Below are 19,203 nucleotides of genomic sequence, written 5' to 3' on the forward strand. Positions count from 1 at the left end.
CTCGTAATGTTTTGTTGTTGTTTTTGGTCAATACGTATTAGATACTGGTAATGTTTTGTTGTTGTTTTTGGTCAATACGTATTAGGCACTCGTAATGTTTTGTTGTTGTTTTTGGTCAATACATATTAGACACTCGTAATGTTTTGTTGTTGTTTTTGGTCAATACGTATTAGATACTGGTAATGTTTTGTTGTTGTTTTTGGTCAATACGTATTAGATACTGATAATGTTTTGTTGTTTCTGGTCAATACATATTGGACATTCGTAATGTATTTTGTTGTTATTTGTTATTATTGGTAATGTATTTTGTTGCTATTTTTTATTATTGGTAATGTATTTTGTTGTTATTTTTTATTATTGGTAATGTATTTTGTTGTTATTTTTTATTATTGGTAATGTATTTTGTTGTTATTTTTTATTATTGGTAATGTATTTTGTTGTTATTTTTTATTATTGGTAATGTATTTTGTTGTTATTTTTTATTATTGGTAATGTATTTTGTTGTTATTTGTTATTATTGGTAATGTATTTTGTTAGTGATATGTATTTTGTTGTTATTTGTTATTATTGGTATTTTGTTAGTGATATGTACCTCAACAGTCTTACTACTTAACCACAAGTTGGTGCAAGAACTGTTTTATTCATCAATAATTCCTGTAATCGTTATTTTCAATTCATGTGTTTTTATTTATTGATTTTAGTAACTTTCCTTCTGTTGTTACTTTTGCATTCTTTTATCCCAAGCAAGCCCATCTGACAAAACCAAACCCAAACTTCCAGGAAATGGGAACAAGCCCTTAAAGAATACTCTACCATCTTCAGTCGTTCATCGTATGGGTAACACCATTCGTTTAGACTGCATATAGGGCTCTTTTTGTTCAAGCTAGACGTGCACAAAAACAGAAAATACAACTACATGACGATGTTATATTTGCAAATCTTGTAACACTTCTAAGGGGTAAAACTATCCCCGTCATTCTTGGGAAATTTATTCTACAAAACTATTTGGTCATGTAATTTTATTTACTTTTTCACACTTAAATCATAAGTTCTCTGTAAAGTTATCTTTGCTTAAAGTAACTTCAAAGGTATCAGCTCTACCCTGTACACTACTCATATTTACATAATTTATCCATTTTGGCTTACTTTAATTTTGTTACGAGCAGATGATGCCAAACTTAATCCAATCAGACGCACGAGATACAGGTTACATTTTTTCTTGGCACGAACGAATGACGAACTTTCCTTTGTTCGCTTAAACATTAGCTCTCTCCGAAACAAGCTTGAATTTCTCGCTGAAAATTTCAATGACTTTGATAAAAAGCAGCTAAAAGAGACTCATCTTAATAACTTCAATGACAGTGATGATATTAAATTAGATTGATACCACAAACCCATTATACATGATAAAACTAATCACAGGGTTGGAATTATGGTTTATATATTAAAAATCTGGTATTCGAAAATATCACAGAGATACATGTATAAAATAATTACAATCTTTGAATTGAAATTTATGTAAAGAATAGATCCTGTCTACCAGCAGCTGTGTATCGATCTCCATCGGAACGATGATTCTTTATGGGATACCTTCAGTATCAGCATGTGATGAATCCTCGGTATTTCTGAAAACCTAATCATTCTTGGTGACCTGAATGAAGACTTGCTGTATTCCAATCTGAAAACCTAATCATTCTTGGTGACCTGAATGAAGACTTGCTGTATTCCAATCTGAAAACCTAATCATTCTTGGTGACCTGAATGAAGACTTGCTGTATTCCAATCTGAAAACCTAATCATTCTTGGTGACCTGAATGAAGACTTGCTGTATTCCAATCTGAAAACCTAATCATTCTTGGTGACCTGAATGAAGACTTGCTGTATTCCAATCTGAAAACCTAATCATTCTTGGTGACCTGAATGAAGACTTGCTGTATTCCAATCTGAAAACCTAATCATTCTTGGTGACCTGAATGAAGACTTGCTGTATTCCAATCTGAAAACCTAATCATTCTTGGTGACCTGAATGAAGACTTGCTGTATTCCAATCTGAAAACCTAATCATTCTTGGTGACCTGAATGAAGACTTGCTATATTCCAATCTGAAAACCTAATCATTCTTGGTCACCTAAACGAGGACGTGCTACTAGTATATTCCAATCTGAAAAACCTCAGGGAAATTATGATACTAAACAATTTTTAAAATTTGATAAATTAACCAATCAGGGTAACTATACATTCAGCATCCTTACTCGACCCTGTTATTGTCACACCTAACATAAATTTTTAATTGGGGAGTTATTCCTACTGATATATAAAGTAGTGACCATCCGGCAACTTATTTAATAACCAAATTATATTACAAATCAAATTCTTGCTTTAGACGGAAACTATGGCTTTATTAATAGGCGTACTTACTACTGTAATAATAAATCTTGACTGGATACAAATTTTAGTAAGAGTAGGTACTCTAATATCAACGATGCGACAAATCAATCATCGTCCACAAGGCAAGCAACTTTTCGACAATCCGATAAAGCTTGGTATGATAGCGTTCTATGAAGAAACACTAGAAACAGAGATCGGTTGAGAAAGATAGCGACCAGAACAAACAATCCAAGACACTCGGCTTAATACACACACACAAATCCAAATAAAGTAAACAATTAAAAAAAACTGCCATATAAAAATATTATAAATGTTATGAAAATGTGGATATTGTCCAGACCAACTGAAAAGACTTGGGAGGCGCACACGACACTTAATAAAATAAAATTATCCCATAGTATATCGCCACTATTATTCAAGCAAAATGATGGCACCTTAAACACTGAATTATTTGATTTAGAGAAGGACGAATGTTTACATTTGTTTTTCACACCTGTCTCTAAAATCAGCCATAACAATGTAGCTCTTCAGGAATTACCACTTCGCAGAATTAACAACTCGACAAGGATTGTAATAAGTGAACAGAAAAGTCAGGCGTTATAAGGACAATTCCTCTAAATAAAGGATGTGGTTCCGATAAGTCACGATCTTCTAAATGATGCAGCACCAGCAATTATAAGACCTCTGTGTATTTTATTCAACAGATCTCTTAATCAAAAATTGTTTCATTACTAGTATACAAGATAACATAACGATCTCACTAAGTATAGACCCATCTCTTTACTTGGCTGTGTATACAAAACCGCGGTAAATGTCAGTTTAAAATATGGTTACAATTACTTACATCGAAATGATCTTATTTGCAAATATCAATCGGGCATTCTTCCAAATCACTCAACCGTGTACTATCTCATGTATAACACAGTATTTGTGAAGCATGTTTGTAATATTTTTGTGATTATCTAAGGCATTCGACCGAGTCTGGCATAAAGGTCTTATATGTAAACTTAAAAACTGTGGAATAGAGTTGGGTCTGATTAATTGTTTCACTAGCTATCTTTTCGATGGAACACAAACGTTTGGTGAAACCGAATAATATACAATTCAGTCTGTTTCAGCTGGGGTGCCACAGCGTTCATTTCTAGGTATGTTATTGCATTTTGCATATGTCAATGATATTGCTGATCTCACCAGACGTCTCTCTCTCTCTCTCTCTCTCTCTCTCTCTCTCTCTCTCTCTCTCATATGCATGATATCCAGTATATATTCGACTTAGAAACGCAACAAGACTGGTTAATCAATGGTGACAAAGTAAATAACGAATACCCCACTCTTTCCCAAACTGATGTTCCACAATGAAGCACTTGCGTTTGCTGAAAATTATAAATATGTTGGGTCTTACACTTAGCAATACATGCACTTGAAATCTAAATATTGAAAAATTGAAAAATACTAACAAAAGCATCTAAATTGCTAACTATTTTAAGATTTCTCACATACAAGCTAAGTTCAAAAGCAATGTATATAATTTACGTAACATACATAAGGCCTATATTAGAATATGCAGATGTCATTTTGGGGTGGCTGCTAAAAAGTAGACTGAGATAGATTAAAGAGATTACAGTTAGAGAGTGCCTTGATAATCACTGGTCTAACTTGAACTGCCATGCACGCAATATTTAAAACGAATGCGACTGGTCCCCGTTCTCAAAACTAAAAATTTCTTTGTGAGGTTCAAACAAAAGATGGGGTTGTACATGAACTGATCACATCAACAAAACTGCAATCATAGATTTCATCAACAGTATATATGACGTCCTACCGACAAATGTTGAGGGAAAAAATCTAGCACTAAATTCGCATATGTTTTTCAGATGCTAGTACTGATTCATCTCTTTAAAAACCAAGGATACATTCTTGGCACATTTGTAGACCCTGACCATAAAAATAAAAAATAAGACAAGTTTATCCAGTATATTTTACATGTCACATATCCATAAAGCATGCATTTAAATTGCACAGCCTAATAAAAGTAAACATTTTAAGTCACGTCTTCTGTTATTCTTGTACTATAAAAATACGGACGAGTGGATCCTTCATACGGACAAGACAACTCTTTAATTTGCTTTTCTATAAACAAATTGATTTTGACAAAATGTATGCACACCTGTAAACAACAGCATTCTTTCTGATTATATTTATAGTGATCGTAGATACACTGTGTGTTATTACTATTTGAATCATTTCTCAATGTAACGACCTCAAAAAAAAGATCAGTACGACATTCACCTGATACACAATCCCTTACGCAACTGTGGGGTAGAAATAGAAATTGCATACCATTGTGGTTTTATATACATTCCATTCATGTTTCAACGGCAAACATCTAATAAGTAGTCTTAAGGACATGCCTATCCCGATCTCGATATACACTCTTTTATTTGGTACTCCTGAACTTGCAACTGAGCAAAAGTTGAATACCTTTAAGTTGTTTCAAAAGCATATTAAGGCTACGAGTCGTTTAACTAATGTTTCTTTGCTTCATTCTTGACGTAAAGACCATTATTATTACTCTTCTTCAGTCTGTATCATGAACAAAAGATAGTGATGTATGTGCATTACAAACTAAAAGCAGGTCCTTTCGAAGTTTGGTAACCTTACTGTTTACGAACCTTGGATATCTCTCCTCAGTTTTCCTTTTTTCTCAGCTTTATCCTTTAACTATCAGCACAACCAATTTGTGGTTGTTTCCATTTTCTTCTGCTAATTGTCATGCGTGAATAATTTGTATCATTGTATTTGTAAGGGAGGGGCTTTTCTAATGTTGTGAGAACTTTTAGCCCAATCCCTTTTTGCATAATTTAGCAAATAACACACGTTTGAACCAAAACCGGTAAGAGATGCTAGTAGCTGAAACAAGATGCATCAACATTAAAACACGACTTACTTCTCAAACCACACTTGTTGCAAGTGAGAAGGGATGTTCAGCCATGATTTTGAAGGAATATATATATATATATATATATATATATATATATATATATATATATATATATATATATATATATATATATATACCAAATTCCTCCATTCATTCCCCGGCAAAAATGGATCAATTCTGCTTGTTTCGATTTATTTTAACCTAAAGTACAAACCAAACCCAACGTTTTGTCCTTGAACGTATCGAGAATAAATATACTTCTGCAATACGCATTTCTCTTTGAGCCACAATTACCTTTGACTTTGACCGTTTGACTTTAAAAACAATAGGTCTCTTTCATGCCTTAAGTACAAGCCCCAAACAAGCTTTTGTTTGGTATGTGATTTAATTAAAGTCATTATGCAAAAGCCATTTTTTTCGTGTTTCAGTCAGTGACCTTAATCTCGATCTATTAATAGACTTCTTTCTTAACCAACGTAAAAATCATACATAAATTTTAATGAAGGTATATACTTGAAATCTAAACTTATTGTAAATAAACCACTTCTCTTCCTTCAGTCATGGTGAACTTGGCATTTGGCATTTGACTCCAAATTAATGGACTACTTCCTTATCCCAAGTACAAGCTATCCACAAGTTTTGTTCAGTCTGAGGCAAACCTACTGTTATTGTGCAGAAACCATTTTGCTGCTTTCAGCCACAGTGACCCTGTTGTTTGACCTTTTGTCAGAGAAATCAACAGGCTTCATCCGAGGCGGATGCTCTAACCCCTAGGCCACCGGAGTGTTCTATCGTGCGGAAAAGGAAATGTCAACATACAAATATATAGAGACAGACAATGTCATAGCCATAATACGTGGAGAAAAAACAAAAGTTCTTGAAAAGTAGTCTACCGGTCGAAGAGAATTTTCAGGAATCAACGATAATTCCATTTCTTTTATCCTTTCTTTCTTTTTAACTACTGAGAATTGAAATCATCCCTTAAAATGTTCACAAGGTACATGAAATTGACGTACCGAAATTCTTTAGCCATAGCTTTTGACTATGAACGTTATTACCTGGATCATCGAATGTGCCTCGTTCAAAATCAATCATGAGACATGCTAAGTTTACTCAATCCCATAATTCATATTATTTGGGGTAAACAAGAAGCTATTGAACTAGTATTATTTAAGGTAATCTACTCGTATATCCACGAATGGGGTTTTTGATAAAAGCAAATTTGTTTGTGTTATCATGTTCATAAACAGGTAAAGCTAAAAATCCAAAGTAAAGACTTTCGACCGTAAAATCAATATCAGTCTGCTATCAGCATGTTCGTTAGAATGCATCTAAACTAAGCCATCCATTTTTAGAGGTTTGAGCAAGATCATTTTTAATCTACGAACAACCATGCATTATTAGAAAGTGGTATTTTTTATTTTTTGTAAATGTTGATATGGCCATCCATTCAGTAGAAGCAACTGTAACAAGATTCTTCACATTTAGGTGGGTCTCAGGCATATATTTTATTCATTGGCAACTACATGTGGTGAGAAGTGTTTAACCGACAAAACCAAGTTGTTACCACTATCCCATCAAAAGAGGCAGCAATAACCAGCTTACAATATGAGTTTCAAGGAGAACTAACGTACTGTCACATGGATGAATGTAACGGGTTAAGATATATCTACAAAAGTACAGATAAATAAAAAGAAATAAAAAATCCGTATATAAGCTTGTACGTACCGGATCACCAGCATCCTCACAGAGGCAGCATGTCTTGCATTCTATACACTGCCAGGGTGAATGCAGAGCCCTACGAGCAAGCTCCTCTGAATAGTCCATGCAAAATGGATGGGCTAAAGGAAGGACACGTGTAATCATTGGCGAATTAACGCACATATATGGTGTTGTGTGTTCATGTATATGCGTGCGCTGTTGTAGCTATGGCTGCCCTTTTGCGGTTAAAGATTTTCCCTCCATTGTGCTCTTTCATGCATAAACACACACACACAGACACACCAGCTAAAGCACACGAAAAATATACAAGGTGAAAATATTAATATATTTTGCAATTTGTTAATATTTGGAGCATCTTTTATTCAAGATACGTGTATAACTAAAATACATGATTTATTCAGATGTAATGTTTTTACTATTTAATGCCATCAATGACCTATAGTTTCAAATGATCGTTTAATAATGTATATTTTTTTAACTCAAATGTTCCTTAACATGGTCAAAGAAAGGATTCTGAATCAAGGACAACTGTCAAACCCTTTTAAGAAAATACCACAATAACATATTTTCTGCTGACACACAATCATTGTAAGGCAGAAATATAGAAGAATAACAACATACGTTAGAAAAGACATCAATACAATTCTGACGACTTTGTAACATGCAAACTAAAATTAAATCATTGAGGACATAGTGTAAGATCATTGTGTCAAGACAATATTATGGAGTGCAGATCCTTTAATATAGAAAATATTTTTTTGTAAATTTGTCATGTGAGAAATGTAAGGACGTTTTTAATATTTGTAACTGAGTTATCGCATACGAGATTGATTGCCTAATTTTACAAAATTGTTAAACTTAAGGAATATTTTCAAATCGCAGTGATTCCAGTGTATTCCTTGCCACCGGAAAATGATATGTCTTTTAATCGCAAAGTAGAAACTAATCAATTGCATGGAAAATAAATATTTGAAACCCGGAAAGAAGTTCTTTGATGATGGAAAACGATTTCATGAAGAGAAATGGAAAACGATTTTATAAAGAAGAAATGCGATACCTGATACAGGAGTGTTGCCTTTTAAATGCAGTAACAACTCCTTCAAAACCACACAAAAATTATTTGTGACAACGACTGCTACAATAAATGTGTATATACCTTTAGCATTGCATTCCTTGCAGATAAGCAACTTCTCCGGAACTCCTTTTCTGTTGAATTCTTCTGACAACTGACAGAAGTCACATAATGGCACCAACGGGCGCGCGGGAACCGGCAGTACTGCTGACGACATCGGATAGTCGCTGCTAAAACAGCGGTTGAGCTATAACAATAAAGAATACTCGAATTAACTCCATCACTTTACATAGGCAGTGAACTACTTAATATATGTTTGCTATTTGTCCTTGCAATTCTAATATGACCAGGCCAAGGGGAATAACAACCGCCCAAGCGGCACATGCAATGCCGGGATGGGATCTAGAAAGCGGCCCAACAATCTCATTATTAGTGGGGACATGCGTTTTAGAAACTTGTAATGTCTGCCATACTCAAGCATTGGAAATGCACGTACGTGTGTGTGTGTGTGTGTGTGTGTGTGTGTGTGTGTGTGTGTGTGTGTGTGTAAGAAAATTCTCTTTGTAAGGTGTATGAATCTTGTATGCATAACTGATCAAGAAAAATAACCATATATAATAAATGGTTGTGCTAATGTTGCCGGAGTATTCGGAACAGAACTGACCCACGCAGGTTCAAACATCTGCGCACTGCCAACCGGTTACCTTGTCTATAAAACCATAGGTTTTGTCACCACAACAGCCGAAAAGACGCGATAAAGACATGCACAATTAACGTGTAAACGATATTATAATTTATTTTTACTACTTGTAATTGTTCTCGGTGTGTGTGTGTGTGTGTGTGTGTGTGTGTAAAAATGGCATAATAAATAGGGGAGAATATCAACTCTGACTGCGCATACACCCAGTCTTTGTTGTTGTTATTATTATTTTGTCGTTGATGACGACTGTTGTTTTCTTCTTATTTCCCAAAATTGTGTAGGGAGCTCGTACTTTATACACCATTTTATTTTTGTGGTAACGTACATTTTAACGTTAACCCGATGAATTCGGTCTGAATTATGAGTGCACGTGTTCATAAACAAAGAAGAATTAAAATGAAAATTCAGTAATATTACTGACAGTGAATACAATATTCATACCGCTCCTGAGGCTTAGTGGTTAGAGCGTCCGCCTCGGATGCGAGAGGTCGTGTGTTCGATCCCCAGCCGAGTCTTAGCAAAGACTAATAAAAATGGTACTAACAGCAGCCTCGCTTAGCGTACAGCATTAAGAGGTTACTGTGAGGGCTGGTCGGCTTGGTGTCAGGATAATGTGACTGGGTGGGACATCATGCTACATGTCTGCGGCATGATGCCCCAGTGCGAGACATCACTATAAACTGCCACATTGCAGACATTGTAGCGATATGACTGAAACATTGTTAAAGCTACGTTAAAAATCCGAATCACAACATGTTTTATAAAGAGTACGATAGCGTGAAAGATTTTCGTGACTTTCTTTCTTCTGTTTTATTTTGCTCACATATATTTGCACATACGTACAATGAAACTACTAAAGGGTCTTGAATTATCAAAAAACCTTTGGCATCCTTGGATAATGAAGTATTTTATTTTTAAAGTGTCTTTGAGGACGATAAGTGTAATTCGCAAAGATGTTCGCAAAATATACACAAAACATAACCAGTAAATGCGGTGTGAAGGTGCTATTGGAACAAGCTCGCGTCCTTTTAGCCAATAATCGGAACAACAAATATTCCAACGTGAGTGATGGAGGACTAACGACATACAGTCCTCTGCCTAGAAAGTTATTCAGTATTTGGACACGTATTTAGACACGTGATATGGTTTAGAATGTCATGCGAAAGGATTTACAATAAATGGTTTCATACTCTTGCATACACAATAAACAGTACGACAGCGTGAAAGATTTCCATGGGTTTCTGTCTTCTTTTTTATTTTGCTCACATATATTTGCACATACGTACAATGAAACCACTACTTTGAAAATCCCGCAATCTATTTCTGTGTAGAAACTTCTCATATATATATATATATATATATATATATATATATATATATATATATATATATATATATATATATATATATATATATATATATATATATATATATACATATACATAACGTTTTCTGACAGGAATATTTTATGTTTCATTCTCTGGCGCCTGAAGAATTGTTCACATTGATACGATATCAAACATACCACGACTGCACCTCTTTCGTTTCTTATTATAAGTATCTATTTTCTCTATTAAATTGTTGTTTATTGATGTTTACAGTATTTCAAAATGTGCAATAGACTGAACAAATTCACAGATTTTGTGATTATTCGGGTCTCAATGGCTCATATTTACCCTGAATACAGTAACTACAAATTTGATCATTTCTTCTGCTTTACTGTGCGAGTTAAAAGAATCGTTCTCTCCTCTTCGTGCTCTTGTTTTTCTTCTTTTCTCCCACGCAGTAAGCGAATCAGACGTTATCGACCAGTTTTTAAGCTCTCAGTAGTATGTTACCTACCACCCGTGATAGTATCTTTTTCATCTCTTTGACCAAATAAAAAATTCCAGTGATCTGCCACACAAGCGTAGAATTATATATTCAACTACCAAAATACAGAAGAGAATCCTTGGTACACAAGAATTATACTAACATTTGTTTTAAAAGGAAAATGAAAGCGAAAGAGCGTTAATTGTCCTAAAGGTAAATGAAAATGGAATCTCTTCAGATATTCGTTCAAGCCTATGAGCCTAGCCTACATAAGAATAGGCTGTGAGGGTCTGAATATGTCATTTGCTTATGTTTTAAAAGAAGATGCACACAAAATATATGCCTATATGGATCGCTTAAAAATTGCTTGAATTTGCAACTCTCTCTCTCTCTCTCTCTCTCTCGCGGAATCTTAAATACAACCAGGTTTGGTAAAAAATAATGTGTCTTGAAAACCGTGTGCTCAAAATATTGTGTGCTGAAACCGGGTGTGGTCAAAATAATGTGCTAAAACTGTGTAGTCAAATTTCTGTGTTGAAACCCGCTTGATCAAAATACATTTTGCGGAAACCGTATTTTTAAAACACTGTATTGAAACCTTTGTGGTCAAATGTTGTGCGATTAAACCACGAGTGGTCAAATACAGTGTGTTGAAACCCGTACTGTGTGCTGAAACCCGTATGGTCAAAATAATGTGTCCTGAAAACCGGAGTTTTCAAAATACTGTGTGCTGAAACCTCGAGTAATCCAAATACTGTCTGCTGAAATCCGTGTGGTCAAAATATTGTGTGCTGAAACTTTGTGTAATCAAAATACTGTGTACTGAAAGCTGTGTGGTCAAAGTACTGAGTGCTGAAATCCGTGTGGTCACAATACTGAGTGCTGAAATCCGTGTGGTCACAATACTGAGTGCTGAAATCCGTGTGGTCACAATACTGAGTGCTGATATCCGTGTGGTCACAATACTGAGTGCTGAAATCCGTGTGGTCACAATACTGTGTGCTAAAACATGTCTGGTCAAAGTAATGTGCACTGAAACGTATGTAGTCGAAATAATGTGTGACGAAAACCTGTATGGTCAAAATACTGTGTGCTGAAACCCATGTGGTTAAATAATATGTGCTGAAACCCGTGTGGTTAAAATACTGTATGCTGAAACCCGTCTGGTCAAAACAGTGTTTCTCAAACCCGTCTGGTCAAAATAATATTTTTGCTGACAACCGTCTGGTCAAAAAACTGCTGAAACCTTTGTGTTCAAAATCATGTGTGCTGAAACCCCGTTTGGTTAAAATACTGTTTGCTGAAACCTGTGTGGTCAAAATAATGTGTGCTGAAATGTGTGTCGTCAAAATAAAGTGTGCTGAACTCCATAATGAGTCCTGAAATCGGTGTTGTCAAAATAATATCTGCTGAAAACGTGTGGTCAAAATATTGTGTGCTGAAAACCATTTGGTCACAATATTGTGTGCTAAAACGTTTGTGCTCAAAATAATGTGTGCTGAAAACTCTGTAGTCAAAATAAGGTATGCTAAAATGTGTGGTTAAAATGATGTGTGTTGAAAACTCTGCAGTCAAAATACTGTGCTAAAACGTGTGGTCAAAATTGTTTGTTGAAACCTCTGTAGTCAAAATACGGTGTGCTAAAACGTGTTTCGTCAAAATAGTGTGTTGAAACCTCTGTAGTCAAAATAATGTGTGCTAAAACGTGTGTGGTCAAAATAGTGTGTTGAAACCTCTGTAGTCAAAATAATGTGCTAAAATGTGTGTGGTCAAAATAGTGTGCTGAAACCCGTGTAGTCAATATATTGTGTGCTGAAACCCGTGTGGTCAAAATAATTTGTGCTGAAAACTCGTCTCATCCTCAGACTCCTCAATACTGCACAGCAGAAAAAAATTATGATCGATCACTTGTACAACGGATAATATGATTAAAGTCTACACATTGGGATTTTTGGGGGGTAAATCTAAAGCCAATACACGTGGCATCAAATGAATGAATATTGCAATACTATAGCAAGGTCTTTTTACATTTGAATTATTCTGCAAAATGTATCTTTCAATATAGTTATTTACTTCTGATTTCACACATTTAAAATTGATTTATCAATGATCTTTCCATCTTTATGGCTGAATAAAGTTACACTCTAACAGTGGGATTGAGTAGTAGACAAATCACAAGAAAAATTCCGAACTATTGAATCAGTTTAAAACCTAATCATGGTCTTCGCCTAAAACAGATATAATTGGATTGTATATACGTAACGGTTTGGTTTTGAAGCAAGAAATTGGGCCGTACACGTGTCAAAATTTCGACAGTAAAATATTGTGATGATAAATATTGTGTTTACTGTCAGCATGGATGTTAAAGAATGTAGTATTATATACTAATATTCAACTATAAGAACTTGATCATGCGTGTATTAGCAAGGTTTTCCTTGTAAAGAAAATAAATCAGCATTAAATATGAATTTCAATCAAGCCTAACTTTCCTAAATCCTGAATTACTGGCCAGAAATATCATACTACAGTGTTTCGTGTAGTAAATATTCCTACTACATGATTATCATTACTAATTTTCAATTTTTATGGATCGAATATACTCCGTTTTCTCAAAATAAATTTATTTTAGCCAATAAGTGTATTTGCTAGTTCTCATGTTTTTCCCACTCACCTACCCAAACCTATGTTGACTAGTGTGCGTGTGTGCATGCGTGCGTGCGTGTGTGCGTGAATCGGAAGAAGGTAATGTGTGTGACTTTATACAGAGTTATGTCCTGAATTGAAGTATACGGCACAGTCGTTCAACAAGTTCACAAACAGAAACAAACGTAAACAAGCGAAACCTGGGATTAACTTGTCATATGTCAAATGAGAGATTCTGACCTGAAACAAAAACATAAAGCCTCTAAATGCGGAGTGCTACGGGTTCAAAATATATGACGTTTGCTCCGGCGCGCGGTCACTTACTCGAGACAGAGAGACTATTGGAGTTACTGAAGTTCGAGTTTGTTACAGGGGCTTTGGAGCATAACAAGAAACACGTTAATTATTATGATAAACTTACTAGCCATTCCGCTAATGTTAGGTTCGGTTTACAAAAATGGTCAATGACGCAGAAATTGATTAGCCAATCAGATATCTGTCTTCAAATTCTGTATTTTTCTTCCAATTAAATAATCAAATACATTTCGATCCCATTCGCAACTTTGCTGTCACTGCTTCGGATAGTACCTCCAAGGCATACTTTTGTCTTGAGGAAATAACCGAGGTGGTCCAAATAGTTCGATCAAAGTAAAAAAAAAGATGGCCGAATTATATCACAGTATCTTGCAATAAACAAGTTTGTTTGGCTTGTATAGTTACATCGTTACCAGCAAATCAGAACATTCAAAGAACATTATGCCAGATCCTATCAAATTAGCTGAATTGTTTCTATTCATTGCTATACAGTAGTAAGTAGATCAGTCTTCGTTTGGCAAGAAAAATGGTCGAAGGGTATACAAATTCACGCGTTCAATTTTATATATATATATATATATATATATATATATATATATATATATATATATATATATATAATGAAGCAAATCAAGGCAGAAATGTACAAAATATGGATGTATCAGTTAGCTATGGTTATGAGCAAGAGTCCATCAATGTACAAGTCATATCATTCTCGCCCTATCGTTTTCTTTATATCAAAGTGGCTGCTTGTAATTCTCACTAAAATCAAGAAAACTGAACAAATCCGTGTAAACACAACAAGCACGTCATTTTCATGGAAAAAAAGCATGTTCTTATTTTATTCTATAAGGATCACGTTAAGTGGTTAAGTTTATCTCTATACATGTCCTACTCGTTTATGCGCGGTTTATTCAGTCTTTACTGATCATGATAAGCTCCACCCACTTACCTGTATCTTCTTTCATATTGACCGTACTATCATCATATTTATGCGCTGTAAGCTGTAATCGTAGCTACCGTAAACTTGCTCCTCTTATTTTACAACTTTTTCCTGTTTGAAACAAAATTGTCGGCATTGTCTTCTACTCGTTATCGATTCACCGTAACCTCTGTATGAACTTAATTACCCTCATGAAGTCATGTGTGTGTGTGTGTGTGTGTTTAGATTGAATTTTTAAAACGTAGCTTTAACAATTACTCAGTCATATCGCAACGATGTCTGCAGTGTGGCAACTTACATTAATGTCTAGCACTCGGGCATCATACCGCAGATATGTAACCTCATGTCCCACCCAGTCATATTATCATAACACCAGGCGGACCAGTGCTAACACTGACATCTAAATGCTGAACTGCAAGTACCATTTTTGTAAGTCTTTGATATGATTTGGTTGGAGTTCGAACCCAAAACCTTCCGCATCAAAAGCGGACGCTCTAACCACTTAGGCCACTAAAAATGTCGAAATCACTATTATAAACAAAGAATATATAAATAAATGCCATTTTTTTTCCTTAACCGCGAAGGCATTGGTGGCATTTCTTGCTAAAATGTTAAGCAATGAGAAAAGGCCACATCTTAAGTACACAACAATACGACCGCTCCGGTGGCCTAGTGGTTAGAGCGGCCGTTTCGGATGCGGGAGGTCGAGGGTTCGATCCCCGGCCGAGTCATACCAAAAACGTATGAAAATGGTACTAACAGCTGCCTCGCTTGGCGCTAAGCATAAAGAGGTTCGTGTTAGCACTGGTCGGCCTGGTGTCAGGATATTGTGAATGGGTGGGACATCATGTTACAATGATGCCCAGTGCTAGGCATCACTATAAACTGCCACACGCCAACATCGTAGCGATATGACCGATAAAACTAAAACTAAGCTAAAAATCCAAATCACACACACAAGCGCGCACACACACACACACAGCGACACGAGATGTAAATCAGCGCACAAAGTAACTTTTAGCAAAGAACTGATAACTAGTATGGCCTGTTATTGTAAATAAAACAAGTGAACCAAGATCCACGTGTTGTTGTTTTTTTATGGATATGCCTACAGATTAAGTATCTTGAGAATATTTCCACAAACAACGGTGTGTAAGTTAGTATCAAGGTAACTGTATCGTATCAGTTGTATCTTGATCCTTAATGCGATTAAATCCACGGGATCTGCATCGGTGAAATGTTCTTTACTCGTGCAAGCAAGGCAACTAGGCAAAACAAGGTCACGCGCTACTAGCTGATCTGTAATATGTCAAAACATAGGATTTTTCATTAAAAAATGTATTTCTGTGCCGCAGTTTGTAGATTATTCCTGCAGACATAAAATGTCAAGGAGAAAAGCTGTGAGCAGTTTTTTTAATGAAGTTATGACTACCTGAAATGGACCATCATCGAGAATGGTACTAATTGCTGTTTTAAACATGGTACTAATTGTCGTTTTAAACATGGTACTAATTGTTGTTTTAAACATGGTACTAATTGCTGTTTTACACCTCAGTTTAAAAAAATGTCAATTAACAATGCCACAGAAAACATTTATAAACATATACCAATAAAAAGGTTGAAAAAATGTAGCATTATTCTGTGCTATGTGGAACGCTAACATATACCACACAAAAAAAAAAAAAAAAAAAAAAAAAAAAAACATTGGGTAAAAACAAAATATTTACTGTCCTCCAAGTTTTGATGGTAATGTATTTCATTAGTACCATCACATCCCAAGAGCGTGCATGTGCCTGACGTTAGGCTTCACGAACTTTGCGAAATGCACTCTTTGCTAGGTAATCTAATCTCTGCGTTGATCGGGATTTCCCTAGAAATCTAATTGCGCTAAACAATGACAAGGCAAAAGAAAAGACAAATATCAAAATTAAAATTAGTCCACACCAGTTCAATATGAAAATAATCTATTCCTGCTTAAGATATATGACTTGTCCTATTTCTCCTGTCCCCTGCTACTATTTTTGCATGTTTATTTCTTTCCAAACAAATTAATTCAATATAGCAGATTTTTTTAATATAGTTTTGGAAAGCTAATAATGATAAGTACACTTTTGTTCAGTTATCACCAACCCCGAACACAGTATGTGCTAGTGTATGGGAAAGTGCCCCTACCACCTGAGATCTGCCCTAGGGCATGGATGAGCATCATGAAGCTGTGTGTACAACATCAACAGGATAACCTTAACATATTTCACAGTCTGAAGCATCTATCTTAAACAGCGTAGAGAAGTTTCAAATGGTCGAGCGGGATGAATCAAGCAACCCCATGCCAACAACAATGAACTTGAAAAGTTACTGGTCATCTTAAGAACTGGACAAAGTCAATAATGCCTAATAGTTCTCAACATTTCCTAAGAAATATTTCATGAAAGTTAATATATGTTGAAATAAGTGTCTTGGGATATGCATGTATTATAGGAACGTTAACGTTTCCTGTTACATAGAAAATAAGGATAAGGTCACCAACACCTAATCAGTATGTGCATCCTAAAAAATGGCGTCCGTATAAGTTTAACAAGATTTGATGAAACTGTTACAGGGATATCTTGCCTACAAGCTACAGCAAAACTAACCAAAACATGCCATTATTTCAAAGTTAACAAGGCCTTTTTGATGTAAAGAAACACATGCAGACTTTTCTGAAAACAACGGGCACACCCAAATCACATGATCTACAAGTAGAGGGAGAACCCAAGATGTTTCGAGGATTACTGTAAACACATAGCTTAACCGGACCTCACCTGACATTTGATTTTTTCCAATCCGATGTTTAAAAATGTGTCTACATCACTCTCACAGAACTGAAATACCCCCGGTGGTTTCATACAAACCTTTTCAGAGTACCCAGAGATGATCTTTATGTTTAACTAGTGGTTAAACGAAATGAGGCATTATACTCTGCCAGCCTACAAACCTGTCATTAAAACTCAGTGTATGACATAGCTTGTATTTTTGTCCATTGTTAATAACTATATCAAAGACTATATGGGATTCTATTGGATTGGATATACAGACTGGGAACGGCTGGGGGGGGGGGGGCGGGGAGGGGGTCTCTTTGGCTAATTTTCAACATGTTCAGTGACTCCTAGACTATCAGGTGTGTAACTTTGTAAAATGGATACACGAGATTCGGTTAACTCTACGGTTCAAACCAAAGATGGATGAAAACAAGTCATCCTCATATTTTGCAAAAAAGAACATCTTATCACCAATTTCTAACTAAATGAAAAGGAGCAGTTTCTAAATGTTTTTCTTTCAGTAGAAAAATGAAGAATGTACAAAATTTGCATGAATTTCTGGAGAAAAGAGAAATATCGGTTACTTCGACCTTATGCGGGTTACTGGTTTTATTCGTTGAGAATTGTGCCTCCTTTGGTATCGTTTAGACAAATTAAACCAAAATACAATATAGATGGCCTAAGTTTTTAGAGCGTCCACCTCGGATGCGGGAGGACACGAATTCCGACCCCGGCCATCACACACAACCTAAGAACAATATATAGGTCATTATAATTTTTAATGTCTGTGATTTATTCTCTAATGTACCACAGTAAAGAAATAAAACGTTTCGTGCGTATTGCATTGATATGGTTACAAAAACACAAGATATGGTATACTTCGGTTCGAGATATGGTTTACCGTGATCAATGAGAAGATTTAATACACACACACACACACACACACACACACACACACACACACAAAAGGATTGTTCGCTTTATCTTCGTATTTGATAGTGAAAATATTTTTGAAAATTTAAATTACAGAAGAAACTTTAGTTCATTAGCTGAACTCTAGAGACTATGGTGGGAATAGGCACAATAACAGCGTTTTTCATTTTAGAATTTGATGTACAGACATGTCTGTGTCACTGTAACTGCAGTAAGAATTTCGGTTTTCAATTTAACATCACACAAACTGACACTCGTACTGCAACATGCAGGAACTGACACGTGTGCTGAGACACGAATGATGCAAAGTGAACATAAACACAAACTGACACCCGCTCAGACATCCAGGAACTAATAACAAATAATTACCCTGGACCTCTACGTGACCTCGGATGCAGAAGGTCGCGGGTTCGAACCGCGGTCGAATCATACCATAGACTTATAAAAATAGTACTACATGTAGCTTGACTCTCAGCATTGACAAGTTAATGTTTGAACTAGTGGGCCTGGATAATGTGACTGGGGAAAGGGACATAATGCTACGTGTCTGCGACATGAAACCCCAGTACTAGATATCAGTATAAACTGCCAGATTGCAGACATCGTATCGATATGACTAAAGGTGTCAAAGCGACGTAAACAATAAACACACTTATAAACACACACACACAATAATTCTGATATAAATCTACATTTAGTTTTGGACATTATTTTGTGAAAACAGTACTTATAAATGCACTTATAAATTTTAGGTCAGTTCATTGAGACAAATGACATCGAGTTAGATTTAACAACAAGTACCATATTATCTGGAATTAGAAATGCACACAAACTGAAAATAATTTATGTATTCCTAATTTCGATTTTAAAAAAGCACATATATACTTGTATGAATAAAAACTGCTTTTAAAGTTCTTTGGCTTGAGTAGAACAAAT

General features: G+C 35.4%; 1 protein-coding gene across 2 annotated transcripts in view; it reads right to left on the bottom strand.

Annotated features, from left to right (window-relative positions):
- The window catches only part of LOC149806352 (histone acetyltransferase KAT6A-like), an 84,693-nt gene that overhangs the window by 55,990 nt on the left and 9,500 nt on the right, over window positions 1-19,203 (bottom strand). For both annotated transcript variants that reach the window (XM_089951905.1, XM_089951895.1), the window contains exons 2-3: window positions 8,208-8,370; window positions 7,058-7,170 (exon numbers count right to left, since the gene is read on the bottom strand). In XM_089951905.1, the coding sequence (XP_089808031.1) occupies window positions 7,058-7,170; window positions 8,208-8,370 (276 nt within the window). The remainder of the gene's footprint in view (window positions 1-7,057; window positions 7,171-8,207; window positions 8,371-19,203) is intronic.

This window comes from Sinohyriopsis cumingii, chromosome 1, assembly GCF_028554795.1.
Source record: "Sinohyriopsis cumingii isolate HCF-2022 chromosome 1, ASM2855479v2, whole genome shotgun sequence".
Classification (NCBI taxonomy): Eukaryota; Metazoa; Mollusca; class Bivalvia; order Unionida; family Unionidae; genus Sinohyriopsis; species Sinohyriopsis cumingii.